This window comes from Lynx canadensis, chromosome C1 (assembly GCF_007474595.2).
Source record: "Lynx canadensis isolate LIC74 chromosome C1, mLynCan4.pri.v2, whole genome shotgun sequence".
NCBI lineage: Eukaryota > Metazoa > Chordata > Mammalia > Carnivora > Felidae > Lynx > Lynx canadensis.
The window spans coordinates 78,654,396-78,676,705 of NC_044310.1; the positions used below are offsets into that span (position 1 = coordinate 78,654,396).

Consider the following 22,310-nt stretch of genomic DNA (forward strand, 5'->3'; position numbering starts at 1 on the left):
TTTTTTTTTTTGAGCTTTGAGAATTTTTATGCATTTGACCCTTGAACAAGATGAGTTTTGGGCTGCACAGGGTCAGCTGTATAATCTAGTCTATTTTCAGATAGGGAGCAGTTTTACTTTTCCAACCCCACAACAGGATCTTCAGTGTAGCAAAAGTTTTTACTTCTGATGAGGTCTGGCTTATCAGTTTTTCCTTATATGAGTCATGCATTTGGTGTCAAGGGTGAAAATTTTGTCCAGCTCTAGGTCCTGAAGATTATTTTCTCAGTTTTTGAAAAGCTTTATAGCTTTCTACATTAAAGTTCATGTTTTCACCTGTCTGTTCCAATTGCTGTAGCACTATTTGTTCACAAGGCTGTCTTTCTGTATTGCTTTTGCATCTTTATTGAAAATCAGTTGGACTTGTTTGGTGTATTTCTGGAATCTCTGTTCCATTATGTGTCTACCCCTCCACCAGTATCACACAGTGTTGATTACTGTAGACTTAATTCTTGATTCATTTTTTCTTTATTTTTCTAAAAAATTGTCTTAGTCCTTTCATCCTGGTCTTAGTTTTTTGCCTTTCCATATGTTTTAGAGTAAGCTTCTCTCTGTCTACAAAAAAACCTTGCTGGATTTTGATAGGAATGTTAAATTTACATTTAGGGAAGAATTGACCATTTTACTGTTTTGAGCCTTCCAATCCATGGAGCATGGTACATCTCTCTACTTGTTTGGGTCTTTGATCTTTCATCATCTTTTGATAATTTTCAGCATACAGATCTTGTACAGGATTTGCTAAGATTTATACCTAAACGTGATTTTCTTTGGAGTGTGATTGTCAGCAGTATTGTGTTTTTTTGTTTCCAATTTGGTTTTGAATACCAAGCAAAATCCAGCAAAATAGAACTCCAAAATGTGTCTTTTTAAGCTGTTGCCTTTTCTTTCAGCTTTGCCCTACAAATAGCAGTACTAGTCCTTTTGGAGTTGAAATAAAGGTAGGGTAGAAACATTAGGTTTATTAGTCCCTCCTTCCACTTGTTATCCAGTGTAGAAATGAAACCCTTTGACATCTGATCATTATTGCCACTTGAGAACTTCCAGGAGTGGGAGTGTTGGATAACAGATTCTTCATTTTGCTGTTGACTCATGGTCATTGAAGACCTCCAAATTTTCCCCTGCTTGGCATTTCTTGCTTTTTTCTTTCAGATACAAGATACAGAGTCCCATCTCAGTGTTCTCTCTTTCATGTAACATCATCTTAGGTGTGGATTCTTTATTCTATGCCCTTTCCCCAGACATACAGTAAAGTGTAGTCTAGCTCTAGTTTGTAATGACACAAACCTTACAGGAACCCAGACACCTGAAAGTGATGGCACTGCAGAAGCAGAAAGGTGCCTAAGGAATTCTATCAGCTTGGAGGGGAAGAGTGTCTTATCTGGATGGTAAGGAAATACCAATAACAAACTAATTTCCACCAAGCATTGGACTCTTATGTGATTTTAACCAAGATTTAAGATGCTACCTAAAATGTTTCTATAGACAAAGAAATAGACTCAAAGGAAGTTTGATTTCTCAAGATCCCTCAGTTAGCAATGGTCCAGGGATAATGGATACCACAATCCCAAGTTGTGTTGGTTAAAATTAAGATTCTTGAGCCCTATTATAGACCTAAGCAATCAATTTCTGGGGTTGGGTTAGAGGAGTGGTACAAGCTCCTTGGGTGCTTATTTAGCATTCCAAACTTTCAGAAGTGATGACCTTTGGCTCTTTTTCCCCCCTCTGTATTTTGAGCACCTTATAGTTACAATGCATGTTTGGGCAACAGATGAATAAGAGAACACATATAAATAGAAATCCAATGCAAGGCAGAATGACATACAATAGGAAGTGCAGAGAACTATGGTTTTCAAATGGAAGGAAGAGCACACAAGGCCAAGTATGAGATCAATGAAGGTTTTAAGGCTTATCATTGACAATGACAGATAAGTAAAATTTCCCTTTGACTGTAATTTTTATTATGTATATTCAGCATAGTATTCATTGCTCTTTTAATAAGGCTGTTAACAACTATAAAGCAATTTGAGCAACAATGATTATGTATTACACTTCAGATGAAAAGCTATTACATGCTGAATCATTTTTTAAATTTCAGATAAAGAATTTTTATTTAGGGAGGCATACAATTATAGGTACTCAATTTTTGTTAATTTAAGACATAATAACAATGCTTAAGGATAAACCTACTTAACAAATTACATTTCAATTTGTAATTTATTTCCTTCCTATTTCAACCACTTCTTTACCTTCTATACCTTGAAAGAATAGCATATCATTAATGACCCAAATGCAAATGAGAATAAAACTCTAGGCCTTAAATACTACAGTATTTAAGAGTTTATGTAACTAAACACCAAAGAAAAAATCAGCCATTATGTGATAGCTTAATTTTAGCATAATTTTAATTTCAAAATTTAATACTGACATTAAAAAAACCACACGAGGCAGATAATCTATATGCCAAAGAATTTAGTTCTTTGTTCACTGATTATACTTTTTTGGTTAATACAAGTTAACATTCTTAATCCCACTCTTCATTTTGTGCCTATAAAATAAAATTGTCCTCAGTATTCCTAAATTCTTTGTTTTCCAAATAAGGCCCATTATAAGGTAAGAAGTTTACTGAATCACAGGTTTAAAATCAGTGGCATGAATCATACATACATGATGTAACAAATTCATTGTTAGGTAAGGAATCAGTACAGTACAGTAGCCAGCCAGAGGGTAGAATTCTTAATCACAGTTTTATAGAAAAGATGCAGTAGTTTAGATCTGCACTGTTTTATTAGGTATAGTATGGTAAGTTTGCTTCTCATTTTGAGTTTAACAGAAGGGGGGAATGGGATATCATAGGCAATTATTGGCCCTTGTTTTGCCTGTATTTCAGGTGCTACTCCTGGACACATAAAAGCATTTTCTTGGGTCAGTTAGGTAATCAATCCTCATTTTTAAAAGCTTCAGAGTAGGGATATCTAACCTTGTTCTCCCAAAGGCATAAGAAGGAGGGAAATAAATCTTTTTGTACCACTCTGACTGTAAATTAATAAACCATTCTCTTGATATCATTGCTTAAGAATTCAAGCAGTAGTAATGTACAGAGGGGTGCTATATTCAAACTTGTAAGCTGATTGTTTCTAACTCATATTTGTCTTAACCAGTATTACAAATCGATAAAACCTAAAAATTCTACTTAATGTAGCTAAATTACTAGTATATGAGTAAGACTCCATAGACCCAATAAGAAGGATGTCAGAGACTTTATATAAAGTTATTCACATATCAGCTCTAAATTTGGGATTCTGTAGGCTTTCAATCCTTACTTGAATGTCAATAAATAAAGTGATCAGAAAAGTAATTAATGAAAGTTATAATAAAAGTTGTAATATGTTTACCCAGTGCTAAATCTTACAGTAGAGTTTGTTTCATAAAATATACCTGAATACTTATAAAAGACAATTCAAAACAGAATAAAACAACTGTAAAACAATAAAAGCCATGGCCAAGTATAGTTTCTACAGTTAACTGGAATTTAGTCTGATTATTATTTAGGATAGGGTCATTAGTGAACCAATCAGATTCTAGATACTTACAGTTTATTTAAGTGAACTTAATTTGATCAGATGTTCTCAAGCTTACTCAAATTCTTCTTTATTGATTTTGTTATTTTTTTTTGTTGATTTTAAGAACTCAGAAAAGGAGATCTTTATTTATGTTAGGCCTAGATTTTTAAAGCAATATTTTCCTTCACAACTGTTGGTAATAATGTATTATCCAAGTCAATAATCATGTTAAAATTAACATAACACTGCTGATAGGTAATATAAAAGTATTTTTTGTCACATTTAATTTCAAAATTCTAGATCTTAGTTAAGGACTAGACAAAATGTGTCCCTATGGAGACTGAGCGATTTCATTTCAAAGAGAAAATTTTTCCAAATTTTAATAATGACTGAGCAATTTAAGAATTATGAAAATATTGGCCTTTGGGGAATGTAAGCTAAGTCTATAAAACTAATACTTTTTGTTAATATTTTAAATTGAAATATATTTGGTTATAAAAGTCTCACAAATCTGTTTTTCACAGCTATGTGTCTATTTACATTATAGGAGAGATACATATGTAAAAGAAAAGTTGAGTTTTTGTTTTCTAAAGATTATTCCAATCTATGATTAGGTAATTCTCAGATGATTTATAACTTAATATACTGGAAACTTACACAGTTAATTTATAATTGCCACATTTACAAAGAAACTTCAATATATTGAAAACCTGTATTAATTGTATTTGCCAAATTTACAAAGAAACTTCTAGGTAAGAGAATCTTTTAAAAACATTGTTTGGTGTTGCATTTGGGCCCAAAGCTCATTTATTTAAGTCACCTATGACATTTGCAAAAGTTTTTCAAACTTAGGAAAATGCTGTTATTAATATGGCTTCATTCAATTATACCTATACTCTGCAAAATATTGTTATATATTTAAGTACAACTGAAGCAATAAGACTACTTGCACAGATGAAAGTGAAGACTTTCCTTTCACATTAAAATTATACTTGCTTCACGCTTGTGGTAATACCTGAAAATCTTTTTTGAAAAGACTATTAATGGTCTTGGACTTTAACTGTAAGTTGTATTACATTTTTCCATCCCTCTTTTTTATGTTAAGTAGTCTAGTTTAAAGTTTTAAGTTCTACTTTTCCTCTTATCTTCAAATAGACTCTCAGCATATAAACTTGAATGGCTGACACTACCACCATTACCACTAAGTTAACCATAGACCAGAAATTGACTCTATCAAAGTTGCTTTCTTGGATATTTCGATCACGAGCTTCAAATGCTCTAAGCAGAGTCTGGATGTGACCGCTTTGCTTAGTCTGGCCTTGATACTGTTGATGGATTCCTGGAGATAAATAGAATAATTTTACTATAAAAGAATGCTCAGTAAATTTAAGCCAATTTAAACATGTGATTCACAGTACCCCTGACATTCATATTAGTTTTATATCCAAACAATTAAGGGACAGGTGCTACTTGGATTACCTAAAGATCTCTGTAAGTTTATGTAATAGTTCTCCTGGTTTATTTAAATTATTTTTTTATAAATAGTTATTTAACAGAGAAGCAAAGCTACTGTAAATTGAAAATAAATAATGTGAAAATCTATTTGAGTGGTATAGTACCAGGGGTTTTACATACATTACCTCTTTCTCAGCCCTCACAACCATAAGAAAATAACTAAGTTTTTAAAAAACCTAACTGATAACAGTGTTTAGGTATTTGTCTTTATATAATGCACTGTGGGTTTATATTTTCTTCTTTGAATGTTAGTCTGGCCCAGTGTAGTGTCTAGCAAAACACCCAATGTTTTTATCTCAGAAAATGTAGTGAAATTAGAAAATATTCCAGTTTTTGATATGTATATTATAAATCCCAAAGTATAATCAAATCTGTTTTTTAAAAAATGTTCCAAGATCACATTTGTAAAAGCTTATTACTAAGATGCACTCTAAATTGTACATCTTCTGAAAAACGTATTTTTATAGTAGGGTCTTGGTGAGAAGTGATTTGAAAAGTATAAAAGGGCTATATGAATATAAGATAAAATTGAGGTTTGAAATGATGTCATAGTTGACCCTTGAACAACATGGGGGTTAGAGATGCCAATGCCCTGCACAGTTAAAATTCCATGTAAATCTTTAGATTCCCTAAAAACTTAACCACTAATAGCCAACTGTTGACCAGAAGCCTTACTGATAACCTAAACAATCAGCACACTTTTTGTTATATGTATTATATACTGTATTTTTATAATAAAGTAAGCTAGAGAGAAGAAAACGTTACTCAGAAAATCATAAGAGAAAATGCATATACAGTACTACATTCCACTTACTAAAGAAAATCTGTGTGTAAGTAGATGGCACAGTTCAATCGCAGATTGTTCAACAGTCAACTGTACTTATGGCAAAAAATAAGAAAATAACTAGAAACAGACTTTCCTGGATAGTCATTTTGCTTAAGGTCCTCATTTAAGCAAAAACTATACTCAAAATTTCAGACTCTTCTGCTAAACCTACAAAAATACAAAGTGTAGTATTTATCATTTAGGCCTATTTGTAAAGAATGGTAACCTAGTAATGCAAATATTGTCTAGAAAAATAAAGAATTCAGATCCCCAAATAAAAAGATCATGCATAATTCTTTTCAATATTATAGAAATGATACTCAAACACAAAATTATTAAAGTTTGCTGTTATGAAACTAAATTTTGGGGAAGTAAAGCTGAAAGACATTTTATTTTTCTTTAAAAAGGACTTACAAGTACTTAAACCATATTTAAGTCTGAACTTGCTGGTCATTTTGTTTAACCATGTGAATGAATTCAATCTCCTGAGAATGCAGTGAAGTACTAATAATAATGTAAGTACTACTGTTCTTGTTGGCAAAATAAAAATGGAAGAATAAGTTAATATGATTGAGATTTTAAATATATATCTATGGGAAATGGTGAGATAAATAACTGTTATGGTGAAAATTCATACCAATCAAACTTAATCCTTTCAGTTTGTATTCTTAGTAACACTCGTGGAAGAGCTAAGAAAACTAACATTTTTTTTGTACCAGACACCATTTAAAGCACTTCTATACATGCTAGATCATATTTCATCCTCACAACAACTCTAGAGGTATTCTCTCCATTTGGCAAGTGAGAAAACCAAGGCTCTGAGAGCTCAGTTACTAAGCAGTCACACATACACGATTGTTTAATTTTCCAACTTCTTAAGCTAACTGATCTACATATAATAGGTCTCTTCTATAATTTGATAGTTGCTTTTCTAATAAACCTCAATGGATCAAAATACCATATTATAAGAAGAAAAAAAAGTTAGGTTATAAAAGTATTAGAGGTTACACAGTTTCAATTTGCAAAACCATGTTAGTTTTCCTGCAGGAATTTCTATCATACAGCTATATATGTTATTTACAAATATCACTCAGTAAATTCTATGATTTGATTACATCTATCTGTGGCTGAAGGTACTGACCTATTCCCCCTATCACTAGTACTATTATTAACAAATAGTAACATGTACATTTCACTATGCATGTTAATGATAAAAGTATAAAGAAATTCAAACAAAGAAGCCATATTCTAAGAGTTTTTACTCCTGAATGTAGTCCTAGTTTCTGGTGACTGCTAGGTCTGGTCTGAGTAATATAAACAGTGTTCCCAAATTAACCAAGTAATATCAAATTTCATGTTATAAAAACCATGCTGTGAGGAAAATGCCTCTACATCTTAAGGGTTTACAAATTACTCACTTTTATTCTATGTGCAAGTACACTATAGATCATTACATTCTTCTGTGAATATTCTTTGTGAATATTCTAAGAGAGTTTTAGGGTTAAGAGCTTATGTTCAAATTCTATTTCCCTCCTCTCTAGTTATATGAAAGAAAGATTACTTAAGCTCCCTAAAGCACAATTTCCTCATTGGAAAGATGGAGATAAATAGTCCTCAGAGTTCATAAGTAAAGATTACCTGAGATGATGCAGAGAAAATGCTTATTTCTGTGCCTATCACATTGTCAGGCCTGTGGATAATTTTTATTTATTAAAAGATCATACTGACCAGGATATCTTCCAGTTTCATATCCAACATGTCTGTACCAGTAATATATTTCTTCCAGTCCTCTTGTTCTTGCACCTGTTCTCCCATATTATCCAGGATTAATTCAAAGAAAATAACCTTCTCAGAAATGGTGCTGAATGTATTATCAAAGCAGAACATGTAGTCACCGTCTTCAGTCTCTATCCTGTATTAAAAAAAGTGTATGTCTTCAGTTATCTGTACTTCTATTTAGGATCAAAGAAAAAATTCCTATAGATAGAAAAAGAAATAACATGGTTTACGTTAGTAATTGGACAGTTTGCTGACAGAAAGATTTCCTTAGTGTTGAAAGATAATTTATAATTTCTTGGGAAAGAGGTAACTTGTTAATATCCATGTTCAAATACTTGCAACTTAGATGTGCTTGGCATTGGCTCAGGAAATTATGGTTAAAGGTCTTGACCTAATTTTTGGAAAAGGATAAGATTAAAAACATAGATACATGATACCTCAAAATGATCTTTAATATTTACACACTATTAAAAATAACTTATCATGAGTCAATTTGTATGCAAATAAGACCACAAACCTCCCCTTCAATTGAGATAACTCTAATGTGAGGTTTGTTTTCAAAAGTAGTGATGGGTTGTTCCAAATGCTTTTCTTCCAGGCCTCCTACAGATTAAGAATGTTTTTATAACATACTTTACAAAGGTTAGGATGAGGTCAGTAGCCAACAACCAGAGCTTTACGGTCAGTGGCATTACCCTTTACTGTGTAAATGCCACTCACATCTGATTTATACTTTTAATCTTGGTCTCATTAGCTTCACATTCAAGATAATTGGCCTGGGCACAGTTACTTTAGCAAAGTGGCTTCCTATTTTTTTTTTTTAAACTTTAACAAGAAAAATACTGCATAGGCTAATGACATTTACTAGTGCCGGCCACAAAAACCACTGAAACTGAGTTTTAGTTTTTGTTGGGACTGGTTCATGGAAGGTTGGTTTAAATGATTCTGAAATTTTCTTATTTCCAATACAATGGATTGCTTAAACTGAGGTACGTGTATCATTTTCTATAGCCTTGTCACTACAGCATGTGGTTCTCCTTTTTTTAAGTCAGTCCCCATCTCTTCCACCTGTTTCCAACTTGAAGCATAAGAGATAAGCACTCAGTAATTTGACTGGATTTTAACATATATACTATACATAAAAAATATTAAATGCTTATCTACCCCCAATAAAAAATGCACACTGCTTTCACATATTCTATCTTTTAATCCTTACCATCATATTTGGAAGTTAGGCATAATTGACCTTTTCAAGGTAAGTAAAATAAGGTTCACATAAATTAAAATACTTGCCTATGATCACATAAGCCTGTCATACGCATAGATGAAGTTTGGTTTTGACTCTCGAGTTAATTGATCTTTCTTTTCTGTAATACTGTTCAGAGCCTGTCTGCATTCTTTGCAATCTCCTCAGCCATGACAAACCTTTGTCTTTGAGGATGTATTTAACCTTTGGAAGAAGCTTGAAGAATATACTGGCAAATACAGTGGGGAACAATTTTAAAAGGAAAAAAATGTTATGACTATTTGTAAAGTATAATTCAATGTTAATCACTTTTTAATGTAACTCTTAATTTTGTTTAGTCTTTATTTTATTTAACTCAACTTTATTTAGCCACTTTTAACCCTGAAATGGATAAAAAAGGGAAGCTTTCTGTACCTACTCTTTTTACGTGTACAGATAAAGACACAGATAAAAAAATTGGTTCTAAAATTTCACGGGATGATGAGGCATAAAAGTCTAGAAAGGGTGCATGGGGACAAGGGTAAAAATGAAAAACGTTTGACAAGCACTGACATGTATGAACTTATGCATGTGTATGAAAAAAAAAGATGTTTACTACTTTATAGTCATTCCTATACTAATCTCTTTCTAAATCTGTGTTAATTACTTTTAGTAGAAAGGAACTTTATTACTACAAATGATACAAAATATTAGCAAATAAGAAATGCAGTTAATTTTCCTTCCAATTAGAATAAAGAACATAAGTCATCCAAAATGGGTAAGTTCTCATGTAAGTTAGGGTGGTATTAATTCAGTTGTCTAGAAAAATACACACACACACAAAATTTCTCATTCCCAAAAGTGCCAGCCAATAGCTGTTACTTAAGGTGTTTGTAGCTCTGGAGACATTTTTCCTAACCCTGCCTTCTGGAAGGACAGTATTTGTTTTAAGGATTTAACAAAAAAACTATTTCAGTGTCATAACAGCTATTTTAGTTGCCTTAAAAAAATTAATATAGCTAGGGGCACCTGGGTGGCTCAGTTGGTTGAGCGTCCAACTCTTGATTTCAGCTCAGGTCATGATCTCATGGACTCTGTGCTAGCAGTGTGGAGCCTGCTTGGGATCCTCTCTCCGTCTCTCTGCCCCTCCCCCCTGCTCTCTCTTTCTCAAAATGAGTAAACATTAAAAAAAATTAGAGGAGGCAGGATAGATCAAAATTCTTGCTTTCTGGGCATCTGGGTGGCTGTCAGTTAAGTGTCTGACTCTTGATCTCAGCTCAGATCATGATCCTATGGTTGGTGTGTTTGAGCCCCGTGTTGGGCCCTGTGCTGATGGCAAGAAGCCTGCTTGGAATTTTCTCTCCTCTCTGTCCCTTTCCCACTTGTGCTCTCTTTCTCTCTCTCAAAACAAATGAATAAACTCTAATAAAAGAAAAAAAGCAGTGTTCCAAAAAAACCCCAAAACAAACAATTCTTGCTTTCTACTATACAATGCTTAGAATATTTCTGGCACATAGCTCTATGCAAGTACTAGCTATTACAATTATTCGTTTTTTTTTTTAATTTTTTAATGTTTATTTTTGAGAGAGACAGAGACAGAATGCGAGTGGGTTAGGGGCAGAGAGAGAGGGAGACACAGAGTCTAAAGCAGCCTCCAGACTCTGAGCTGTTAGCACAGAGTCCGACGCGGGGCTCGAACTCACGAGCTGTGAGATCATGACCTGAGCCGAAGTCGGATGCTCAACCGACTAAGCCACCCAGGCGCCCCCAATTATTCGTCTTTGTTAACCAGCGTATGTGGCATGTAATTGATAGTGAATACTAAATACATGTATGAATGAATGAGGGGGAAGAATATCTCAACTATAATACTCTTTTCAATAACAATACTCTTTCTTATTTTTTATTTTTATTTAATTTTTAAATTTTTATATATATTTCTAAATTTTAAAGTTTTAATTTATTACATTTTTAAATTTTATTGTTAAACTGCTTTATTTTTTTTAACGTTTATTTATTTTTGAGACAGAGAGAGAGCATGAATGGGGGAGGGTCAGAGAGAGGGAGACACAGAATCTGAAACAGGCTCCAGGCTCTGAGCTGTCAGCACAGAGCCTGATGCGGGGCTCCATCTCCAGGACCGCGAGATCATGACCTGAGCTGAAGTCGGCCGCTTAACTGACTGAGCCACCCAGGCGCCCCTAAACTGCTTTATTTTTTAAATTTTTTAAATGTTTATTTTTGAAAGAGAGAGAGACATAGAGTGTAAGTGGAGGCGGGGCAGAGAGAGAGGAAGACAGAGAATCTGAAGCAGGCTCCAGGATCTGAGCTGTCAGCACAGAGCCTGACGTGGGGCTTGAACCTACAAACTGAGATCATGACCTGAGCCAAAGTCAGACACTCAACTGACTGAGCCACCCAGGTGTCTCTAAAATGCCTTTTAAAATGGCACTTTACCTATGCAGAGCTCAGGAAAAATCTTTGTATAAACCATTAATACAGAAATAGTAATTTAAAAAGTCAGTTTAGATTGATAAACTTAGAACTATGCTTTTTCTTTGATAGTTATGAACAGAAACTAAAAGTGTAACTTATCTTTAAATTTGAGAATATAGAAAATATGTAGAATTTCTGCCATTTTTTTTCCTCCAATTTCCTCCTTTCCTTTAGGAATAAATTAAAATGAACCGTTAGGAAGAAAAGGTATCTTGCTTTCTTATACAGAATTACCTCTCATTAAACCATTGGGAGAAAAGACTGAGTTTATAAAAGTTCACATTTATTGAGTTCTTTAGATATGCCAGGCCACTGTTCTAAGCACTTTATATGTATTAATTTTTTTTTATTCACCACAGTCCTTTTGAGGTACATGTTATTACTTTTTCTATCGTTTTACCAACTTAACATTTATCATGATCATTTTAGCAATAAAGAAACTGATGGGAATGCAAGCTGGTGCAGCCACTCTGGAAAACAGTATGGAGGTTCCTCAAAAAACTAAAAATAGAATTACCCTATGACCCAGCAATTGCACTACTAGGCATTTATCCAAGGGATACAGGTGTGCTGTTTCGAAGGGACACGTGCACCCCATGTTTATAGCAGCACTATCAACAATAGCCAAAGTATGAAAAGAGCCCAAATGTTCATCAATGGATGAATGGATAAAGAAGATGTGAGATATATATATATACACATACACACACACACACACACACACACACACACACACACACACACAATGGAGTATTACTCGGCAATCAAAAAGAACGAAATATTGCCATTTACGACTATGTGGATGGAACTGGAGGGTATTATGCTAAGTGAAATTAGAGAAAGACAAAAATTGTATGACTTCACTCATGAGGACTTTAAGAGACAAAACAGATGAACATAAGGGAAACAAAAAAAATATAAAAACAGGGAGGGGGACAAAACAGAAGAGACTCATAAATATGGAGAACAAACTGAGGGTTACGGGAGGGGTTGTGGGAGGGGGGATGGGCTAAATGGGTAGGGGGCACTAAAGAATCTACTGAAATATTGTTGCACTATATGCTAATTTGGATGAAAACTTAAAAAAGTAAAAAGTAAAACAAGTTAAAATAAAAAAAAAAAAGAAATTGAGGCATAGAGCACTAGAGTAAGTTAATGAAAGTTACACAGCTAGTGAACAGTGAAACCAGTATTTAAAACCAGGCTGTACAACTCACTCTTAATCACTACACCAAATTTCAAACCTACCTTCTAAAAATTAGATTTAAACAAAAGTTTATCTTTAGTTATATTAACTTCTTAATATATTTTTTTAAGTTTTTACTTATTTTGAGAGACAGCCCTGCAAGTGTGTGGGCATACAGCACTTGAACAGGGAAGGGGCAGAGAGGGAGAAAGAGAATCCCAAGCAGGATACGCACTGCCATCACAGAGCTAGACTTCGGGCTTGATTCCACGAGAAATGTGAGATCATGACCTGAACCGAAATCGAGTGTCAGATGCTCAACATACTGAGCAACCCAGGGGCCCCTATCCTGCTTCCTCTTAATAAATGTGTATCCCTTCAGACTTAATTAACTTCTCTGAGCCTCCTTGTCTGTAAAATGAGAATTGAGGAATCAAGGAATCTCTCATAATGAGTTAGAATGATTAATTTAGAAGCATATAAAATGCAAAGCCTAGTTTATGGCAAACATTAGACTGTACTTGCTTTTCTTCTAACTGCAAATTCACAATTTAGTTTTAATGCAATGAGTAAACAAAGTGCTGCAGTAGAATAATAGAATGGAAGAGGGAAACACACAAGATACGAACAAAGAGAAGTGAGATGTAAGAGAGCATATATAGCCTTTTGTTAAACTCTAAACTTGTAACAAGTTATTTTCTTCCTTTCTGGCTTCCTATGGTCAGATCTTTTATTATCGTATCTTCTAATTATCTAAGAAGAATGAGGCCTTAGTAAGAGGCATACATACACAACACATATGTACAAAGACATACTATACTTTTTTTTTTTTTTTTTGAGAGAAAGAGGAAGAGACTGAGTACAAGCAGGGGAGGGGCAGAATCTTAAGCAGGCTCCATGCTGCCAGTGCAGAGCCTGATGAGGGGCTCGTTCTCATGACTGTGAGATCATAAGAGCTGGATGCTTAACTGACTGAGCCACCCAGGCATCACTGTACTTGTTTTTTTTTTTTTAATTTTTTTTTTTTTCAGCGTTTATTTATTTTTGGGACAGAGAGAGACAGAGCATGAACGGGGGAGGGGCAGAGAGAGAGGGAGACACAGAATCGGAAACAGGCTCCAGGCTCCGAGCCATCAGCCCAGAGCCCGACGCGGGGCTCGAACTCACGGACCGCGAGATCGTGACCTGGCTGAAGTCGGACGCTTAACCGACTGCGCCACCCAGGCGCCCCTGTACTTGTTTTTTTAAGCAAAGGAACAGTGGACAAATATGATATAGCCAACAGCTAAAAAAAAAAAAACTATAGCCTAAAAACTATAAAAAAAAACCCCCAAAACTATATACCTAAACAGTAACTTAAAATGGAAAGGTTGTGCTAAGTAGAAAAACAGGTTTAAAATTCCACAACAGACTGAATTCAACACCTAGGGCACATTCATCCTATTTAACCAAAGCAAAGAAAGAAATTAGTTAGGATTAATACAATATGCCTAAAAAAAGGGAAAAAAGTTAAAGGAAGACATTTTAGTTTATACTAGACCACTCTCAAAGACTGCTTAAAATGTTCATATGGAATCATTTAATACTAATGTTTAGTATCATCAAATGTGCTAAATTTCCCTGCCTTGCAGATAGCACATTGGTATTATTCAGCCCAAGAAACTCAACTAAGGGATTACTACTTACGTGTGAACTCCATCTGATTTTCTTTGTTCAAAAACTAAGGTTCTTCCTTGTGGAGAGGCAAGATGGAAATCAATATCTAATCCCGCTCCATCTAAGACCTGTAGAAAAGCACAAAAGAGAAGAACACATTATAAATAGAAAAAAAATATATGAAGTAGATCATGTGACGAAATGATTTTCTTTCTAAACCTAGAGAGGTAGGAAAGTCAACAAGATGCATGTAAGGGCTAGGAAAGAGCAGAAAGACCATCCATTCAATTCCATTCATTTTTGGAACTTTCTTACCAATTCATGTTGCCAGCATCTAAATTTAGGCCTTATAAATATTACTGAAATAATCTTCCTAAAATGGTGCCTTGGTTGAGAGGCCCTGTAGAGTGGAAAGAAACACGAAGGGAGTTCAAATGATAGACCTTACCTAGGTAATTTAGGGCACACTTATGTAACTTTTCTGTTTATCTTCAATAAAATAACAATTAGCTATTTCTTTTTTTTTAAATTTTTTTTTTTTTTTCAACGTTTATTTATTTTTGGGACAGAGAGAGACAGAGCATGAGCGGGGGAGGGGCAGAGAGAGAGGGAGACACAGAATCGGAAACAGGCTCCAGGCTCCGAGCCATCAGCCCAGAGCCCGACGCGGGGCTCGAACTCACGGACCGCGAGATCGTGACCTGGCTGAAGTCGGACGCTTAACCGACTGCGCCACCCAGGCGCCCCAACAATTAGCTATTTCTTAGCACAGAACTCAAAACTTCCATGATCTGACCCCAACTGACTTCAGTGTATTCACCTATTATTCCCCAATATGAACTGAATATTCCAACTAGGTTGTTTGTTTACTGGCCAAAGAACACAATCTGTTCCTTTACAATCCCAAAATGTCCTGATGATGATGATAGCTAACAATTAGAGTGTATGCCACACATTGTTTTAAGGGCTTCATGTGGTTTAATTTCCTCACAACAATTCTAAGAAGCAGGTCTTATTATTATCATCAAGACATAAATAGAAGAACCAATCAACCCAACAAACAGAAAACAAACAAACAAAAAAGTGAGGCATACAGAAATAATTTCCCCAAGGTGATACAGCAAATGAATGGCATGGTCAAAACTTGAACTCAGCAATCCGCCTCCAATAGCTAATCTTTTTCTTATTTCACTCTATTTTGTTTATTATTTTTTCTGGTGGCTTTAATGGAATGATATAAAAAATTACCTATTCCTGTGCTCTACTTACTGATCAACAGTAGTAGTTTCAAATGGCTAGCTAAATATACAGAATTCTTTTTCTTTTTTACATCCCAATAAAATGAAGAATATATATAATGATATAAATATTCCATAACAACACTGGAAACCAATAGCTATCAATCTCAACATTCTCACTGAAACATACTAGAGACACATTTGTTGAAATCAGTGCCCCACGGAGGACCTGGGTGGCTCAGTCAGTTAAGCATCTGACTCGATTTCAGCTTAGGTCATGATCTCCCAGTTGGTGGATTTGAGCTCCGCATCAGGCTCTGTGTTGACAGCACGGGATTCTTTCTCCCTCTCTCTGCCCCTCCCCATCTTGCACTCTCAATCTCTCTCTCTCAAAATAAATAAACTTAAAAAAAAAAAAAAAGAAATCAATGCCCCATTTTTCATGTTATTGGTTTTTCTGAGAGGATTAAGTTCTGAAAAAATAGTTAATATAAACAGACTTTAAAATGTTTCCTCAGATGAATATACATCCTCAGAGAAATTCAGGAATGTGTAACCCATAAAAAATGAGGTTCCTAGTATGAAAAATAAGCTCTTAAAAAGATTAAAAAATGTTGCCAAAATTTATTTAACAAATGCTATGATAGAATAAATATGGATAGAGACTAAAAATCAGCAAACTGGAAGGAACCAAGGAATTCTCAGAACAAGGTGAAAAAACAGAGATGAAAAGTATGAGGGAAATTTTAAGATCATTCATGAAGGACAGAGCTAAAGATTTCAAATATCTAACAAGCATTTCAAAGAAGACAACCAAGAGAAATGAAGGGAGGAAATCATTAAATAAGAGAACAAAAATTTTTGCTTCAAAAGATAAAAATCTTTGTAGACTGGAAGGGACTAATAGAGGTGAAGCAGGATAAATGAAAAAAAGAGTAAAAATCCTACTGACTTTCCCAAAGGATTTAAAAAGAACAACCTAGAAACTTCCAATGATAAGTAGTAGAGAACTGCAAAATAACAAGAACTGGGGGATGGGGGCACCTGGATGGCTCATTCCGTTAAGCGTCTAACTCTTGATTTCTACTCAGGTCATGATCTCATGGTTGTGAGACTGAGCCCCTCGTCAACACAGAGGCTGCCTGGGATTCTCTCTGTCTGACCCTCTCACACTTGTTCTCTCATGCTAACTCTCTCTCTCAAAAATAAATAAACTTTAAAATTGAGATTGGCATCAGAATTCTTATCTATAATACTAGATGCAAAAAACCATAATGAAGCCATGTCTGGAATGATCCCAATTAAAAAAAAAATATTTGGTAAAGTGAAAGCAAAAAGTAAGTACATTTTTAGATGTCCAAGGACTTAAAGTATTTTCAAAGAATTATTCAAAGAATCATCCTCTAAAAAACTAAAAAAAGATACCCATTAAATCAGAAAATAAGAGATCTAACAAAACTAAACAAAGATTTCAGTAAAACAAAGTTTAAAAGAGATTATTGGTAGTGACTGTCAGGCTTAATGAAATTGTTTAAAATGATATTTAAGAATACAGAATATACTTAAAAATACATAAAATACAATTTTAAGATGTAAAATATTTATTTAAAAAAATCATAATCTGAAACTAAACTTCCTGATGATTTCACTGAAAGATTAGTGCCACTTTCCCTAGTCTGTGCTGTTGCTTTAACAGTCGTTCGGTTCCTGTAAGGCTTTCTTCTGTCTTCTTCCTCAATACGTGGCACATGTATTCTTTTTACCAATCGCCTTGTTCCGCTCACTCCTTTTATGCCTAATAAAACTGATTTTTCTATGGATCTGAACTCTACTTCTAAAATGTCTTCTCTGGAGGAGCCGGGGTGGCTCAGTTGGTTCAGCATCCGACTTCATCTCAGGTCATGCTCTCACGGTTTGTGGGTTGGAGCCCTGCGTTGAAGCCCCGGGTGGGACTCTGTGCTGACAGCTCAGAGCCTGGAGCCCTGTTTGGATTCTGTGTCTCATTCTCTCTCTGCCCCTCCTCAACTTGCGCGCGCGCACTCTCTCTCTCTCAAAAAAAAAAAAAAAGAAAAAAGAAAGAAAGAAAGAAAAAAAAAAAAAAAAACTGGAATGTCTTCTCTCAATTTCCAGATGAAATTAAGTCCTCCCATTAAATACTCTCATAGCTGTATATACTTACCTTCATTAGAGTTACAATTTACACTTATGTAACAATTTGATTCCTGTTTCCACACTAGATTGTACGAGTATGAGAACATGCACTATTTTTTTACTCATCATTGTATCCATAGCGCTTAGCATAGTGCTCACACAAATTAAGCACTCAGCAATGATTTAAAAAGTTAAATGAATGATCTATTTTAGTCATAAGATATGTGTATTGACATTTAAAAATTTAAGAACTGGGGTGTCCTTGGGGCGCCTGGGTGGCTCAGTCGGTTAAGCTGCCAACGTCGGCTCAGGCCATGATCTCACAGTTTGTGAGTTCGAGGCCCGTGTTGGGTTCTGTGCTGACAGCTCAGAGCCTGGAGCCTGCTTTGGATTCTGTGCCTCCCTTTTTCTCTGACCGTCCCCTGCTCACACTCTGTGTCTCTCTCTGTCTCAAAAATAAATAAACATAAAAAAAATTTTTTTTTTTTAAAGAACTGGGGTGTCCTGGGTGGCTTATTCAGTTAAGCATCTGACTTTGTTTTGTTTTTTTTTTATTTTTATTTTTTTTTTTTTTTTAACGTTTATTTATTTTTGGGACAGAGAGAGACAGAGCATGAACGGGGGAGGGGCAGAGAGAGAGGGAGACACAGAATCGGAAACAGGTTCCAGGCTCCGAGCCATCAGCCCAGAGCCTGACGCGGGGCTCGAACTCACGGACCGCGAGATCGTGACCTGGCTGAAGTCGGACGCTTAGCCGACTGCGCCACCTAGGCGCCCCAAGCATCTGACTTTGGCTGGGGTCATGATCTCACGGTTTGTGGGTTTGAGCCCCTTGTTGGGCTCCGTGCTGACAGTGAAGAGCCTGCTTGGGATTCTCTCTCTCCCCCTCTCACACTGGTACTTTATATAAAATAAATAAGCTTTAAAAAATCATTAAAAAGTTTTTAAGAACTTAATAATATAATGTGGGTGTGGTCAATTATTTTAGAAGTATCCTCTTAACCTTGAAAAGTAAGAAATGGTTAAAATTTTTCAATATGTCACAGTAACCCAAAGGCAATGTCTGCAATGTCTGTTCTCTGATATTTTAAAAATGAAAACAAAAAGCAGTAGCTTATTGTTACTGGAAAATTAATCATGGAGTTGGAAAATGCACACAAAAAGTTGAAGATTATCCCTTACCTTAGAAAGTCCTCCAACATTGTCTAGGACTACAGACATTAAATGATTTTCCTCCCCCCCTACCCAAGAACAACTATTATTGTTTAGGGGGAATGCAGTGGGGGAACAGTCCCTTTAAGAGTGACTAAAGATGGAAAGTGTAAAGCTAAATGAAGCTAGCTATTTAACTCAAGAAGTGTAAATGTAGAAAAAAACTAACATTCAGTGCCTATTAACTATGTGTCAGGAATGACCTATGAACAATTATTTACTCATTTTTTCAAATCAACTCTATGAGGTAATTACTATTATCTCTATTTTACAAGTGAGAGGTTAAGTAACTTGTTCAAAATCACATAGGTACTAAGTGACAGAGTCAAGATTTCAAACCAGGCATTTTATCTCTAGAAGTCTTATATGATAATCACAAGAGGTCAGTAGTTAATATACATTTCCTCCCTAATACCTGGATTAATACTAAGGAATTTTCGAATAAGACAAATTGTTTTCTTACCTGGATTATTTCACTAACCCCCCGTTGGTTTCCTTGCCTCTAATTTTGCCCTCCTTAAATCCATCTTCCACACTGTACCCAGTGACCTATCTGAAAAACAGTTTTGACTGTTACCATGCTGCTTGTATCTTCAATGGCCCTTGTACAGAACAAGGGCAAAGCCATGCAGTATGGCTTCATGGCCCACGTTGGGTTAAGATTCATGATCCTGATCCATCCAGCCTTCTGACACCTCCAATCTCTTTTACTTCTACTCGCACCCTAGACTTTACAGTTTTAAAGTCTAATAAAGACCCAGCACTTGTGTCCACATACTGCCCACCAACAAAACATACTATGCATATACTATTCGTTTTGTTCCTTTTCCTGAATTGCCCCTCCTTCCTTGCATTCTTGTCTCACTTAAGCATCTTTTTAGATTCAAATTTATTTTCTCCAGAATTCTTTTCTGAAACCCCAGAGAAGTGGCTCTTCTCTACAGCACTTAACAATACTTTATTGAAATTACCTATTTATTGGCCAGTGTCCCTTAAATAATAAGATCCCTGAAAACAGGAACTTTTTTTTTTTTTGTCAGTGTCATCGTGGGTCTTCTCGTCCACACTCCTCCCACATCCCCCCACCCCCAACCCTCGCCAATTACTGGCACATGGTAAATGAACTTTTGAACCACACTGGTAATCAATAGATGTTGCGTTCTAGTCTCAGTTTTGCTCACTATGTAACCTTAGATACTGCGCTATTGCTTTCCTTAAGTATCTATAATTCTAAAGTTCCTTCCGATATAAATTCTATATAACTTTTTATTTTGCTCTATACGTGACAGTAACTGTTGTTGAAAAGATTCTTTACATCAACTTAAAAAAATTAACATCTTATTATAAATTAAGTAATTTGTGAAAAATTAAAAGGCGAACCACACCAATGCATCTTTTTTTGCAGTGCTATCTAGAAACATCAAAATTAGCTGTGTTGAACTAACAAGATTTCTTCTAAGAAATTATCCTCTACCACGATGACTACATCAATTAAGGCAAATCCTTACATATTATTATGCAGACACTAAAAAGAAAACAATGGGAGAAATGCTTACAATACTGAACGAAAGGTTATAAAGTTTTAATATACAATTAGATATTACCTGGCTTAAAATAAATATCTGAGAAGGAAATGTACCCTTAAATACATCAATAGCTCCTTTCAAAATATTCCAAAATCGGATTTAGTGATAATCACATGTTTACAATTCAAAAATCCTTAGCTGAAGCAATGACAGTGAACATTTATAATACCGGAATTGGGTGAGCGTCGTGGGGGTAACAAAACAAGTGTCATCATCTCCTCCAATGATGAAGAAGAACGTGTTATCAGTCCTGTATTGCGAAATTCCCAGTATCGGAGCATGTGATGGTTAGCAAGGCGATGGGTGAATTATGAAACAAAGAAGGAAACCACCGAGATCACCAGTATTGGCCTCTTTCCGACCAGAGGAAAGGGGAGAAGGCGGGTAGTGAATTCCAGGTCCCGCCTAACTTCTCGGTCCCCGGCCCCAGGAGAACCAAGCCTCGTGCGCCTGCGCCGAGCTGGCAGGCCACCCAGGCGGCCCTCCCCTGTTCACCACCCCGGCAGTCCACAAGAAGTTTCTAAGAGGGTGAGAGGCGAAGACGGTGTAGCTAGGATAAAGGAGGCTGGCTCGCTCTCCGCACTTACTTGGTACTCAATCTCCAGCGAGGCCTTCAGGGGCATGGGCTGGTAGAAACACTCCTTCTGGCCGGCCGGAAGGGTAAACGTGAAGTCGCTGTCTAAGGAGGGAGTGAAGGCGGCAGCCACCGGCAGCAGCACTGGGTACAGAATGGCCAGGAGGAGCACCGGGAAGGGCAGCCAGATCTTGACGCCCATCCCTGCCGGGGCGATCTTGGGCTAGAAGAGACGCGGGAGGTGTGCGTTACTGGCACCTAGGCTCCGCTTTTCCTCCCTGGACTCCTCGTGGTTGGCAGGGAAACCTGAAGCCTGAAGCCTGAAACAACCCCAGGTGGTGGCCACGACGGCGGCACAGGATCCCTCAGAGCGGGAAACACCGGGCCTCCAAAGGGTAGGGAACGAGGGGCGGGGCCAGCAGTCCTTTTCCGCACCCGCCTCGGCCTCGGCCCCCTCAAGCCCGGAGTGAGCGCGCCCCGCCTCACACTCGGGCGGCAGGTTCCCATGGCTTCCCCCACACCAATGGGCGTCGTAGGAGTAATTGTGGGAAATGTAGTTCGGAGCGAGCGGGCTTGGATGCGCTCGCTGATCACTATCCCCGACCGACCCCGCGTCGTGGCGTCACCTCACGCAGAGCCTGCGCAGGGGGCGGGTCTGAGGCCCGGGAGGCGTGTCCCCAACGGCTCCCGCGGCGGTTCGAACTCCGTGCGGCTGTGGTTCGTTTGTTCTCCGCGTGAAGTGTTTGATGCCTCCACGCCCCGAGCTCTGTAGAGAGTCTTAGGCTTCCGAACGCGGATGAGAGCGCGGTGTGCGCTGTTGTCAGGTGGGTCTGTCTCCCAACTACGGCTTGGGTGGTGACTGCTCCTTGGAGGGTAGAAACAGGCCTACCTGGAGTTACGTTCCTTTCCCTCCCAGCACCCTCGAAAGCGCTTCGTTTTCACCCTTACTGCGCTGGCTGCTCTGCAGGGTTGTGTTTTACTTGAGAAATCGGGGAGGAAGAGGTCATGTTTTTCTCTGCTGCTTCCAGATGAATGTAGGATTAATTCTGTCAAATTGAGAGTAGTTGATAACAGGACAATACAACATAAATCTCTGATCTTGCCAAATGAGGAATCTTTTAAGACTACAACCCATCCTATTACTTGCAAGGTTTATAAAGAACACTTTGCTCTTCGGTGTTGATGGGTGTGCGTGCGTAAAGCTACAAACACGTTATTAGGACCAAAAATACTTTGCCACGTGTGTGAGAATAGACTTTTATAACTA

The 22,310-nt window shown here is 36.6% G+C and overlaps 1 protein-coding gene across 1 annotated transcript; it reads right to left on the reverse strand.

Moving 5' to 3' along the window:
• Positions 1–1,978: 1,978 nt before the first annotated feature.
• TMED5 (transmembrane p24 trafficking protein 5) lies at positions 1,979–21,567 on the reverse strand. The gene is given in 5 exon segments (XM_030326763.1): positions 1,979–4,896; positions 4,899–4,938; positions 7,669–7,852; positions 14,313–14,410; positions 21,057–21,567. Coding segments are annotated over 5 exon segments (699 nt in total). The 5' UTR covers positions 21,246–21,567; the 3' UTR covers positions 1,979–4,708.
• Between the last annotated feature and the right edge of the window lie 743 nt (positions 21,568–22,310).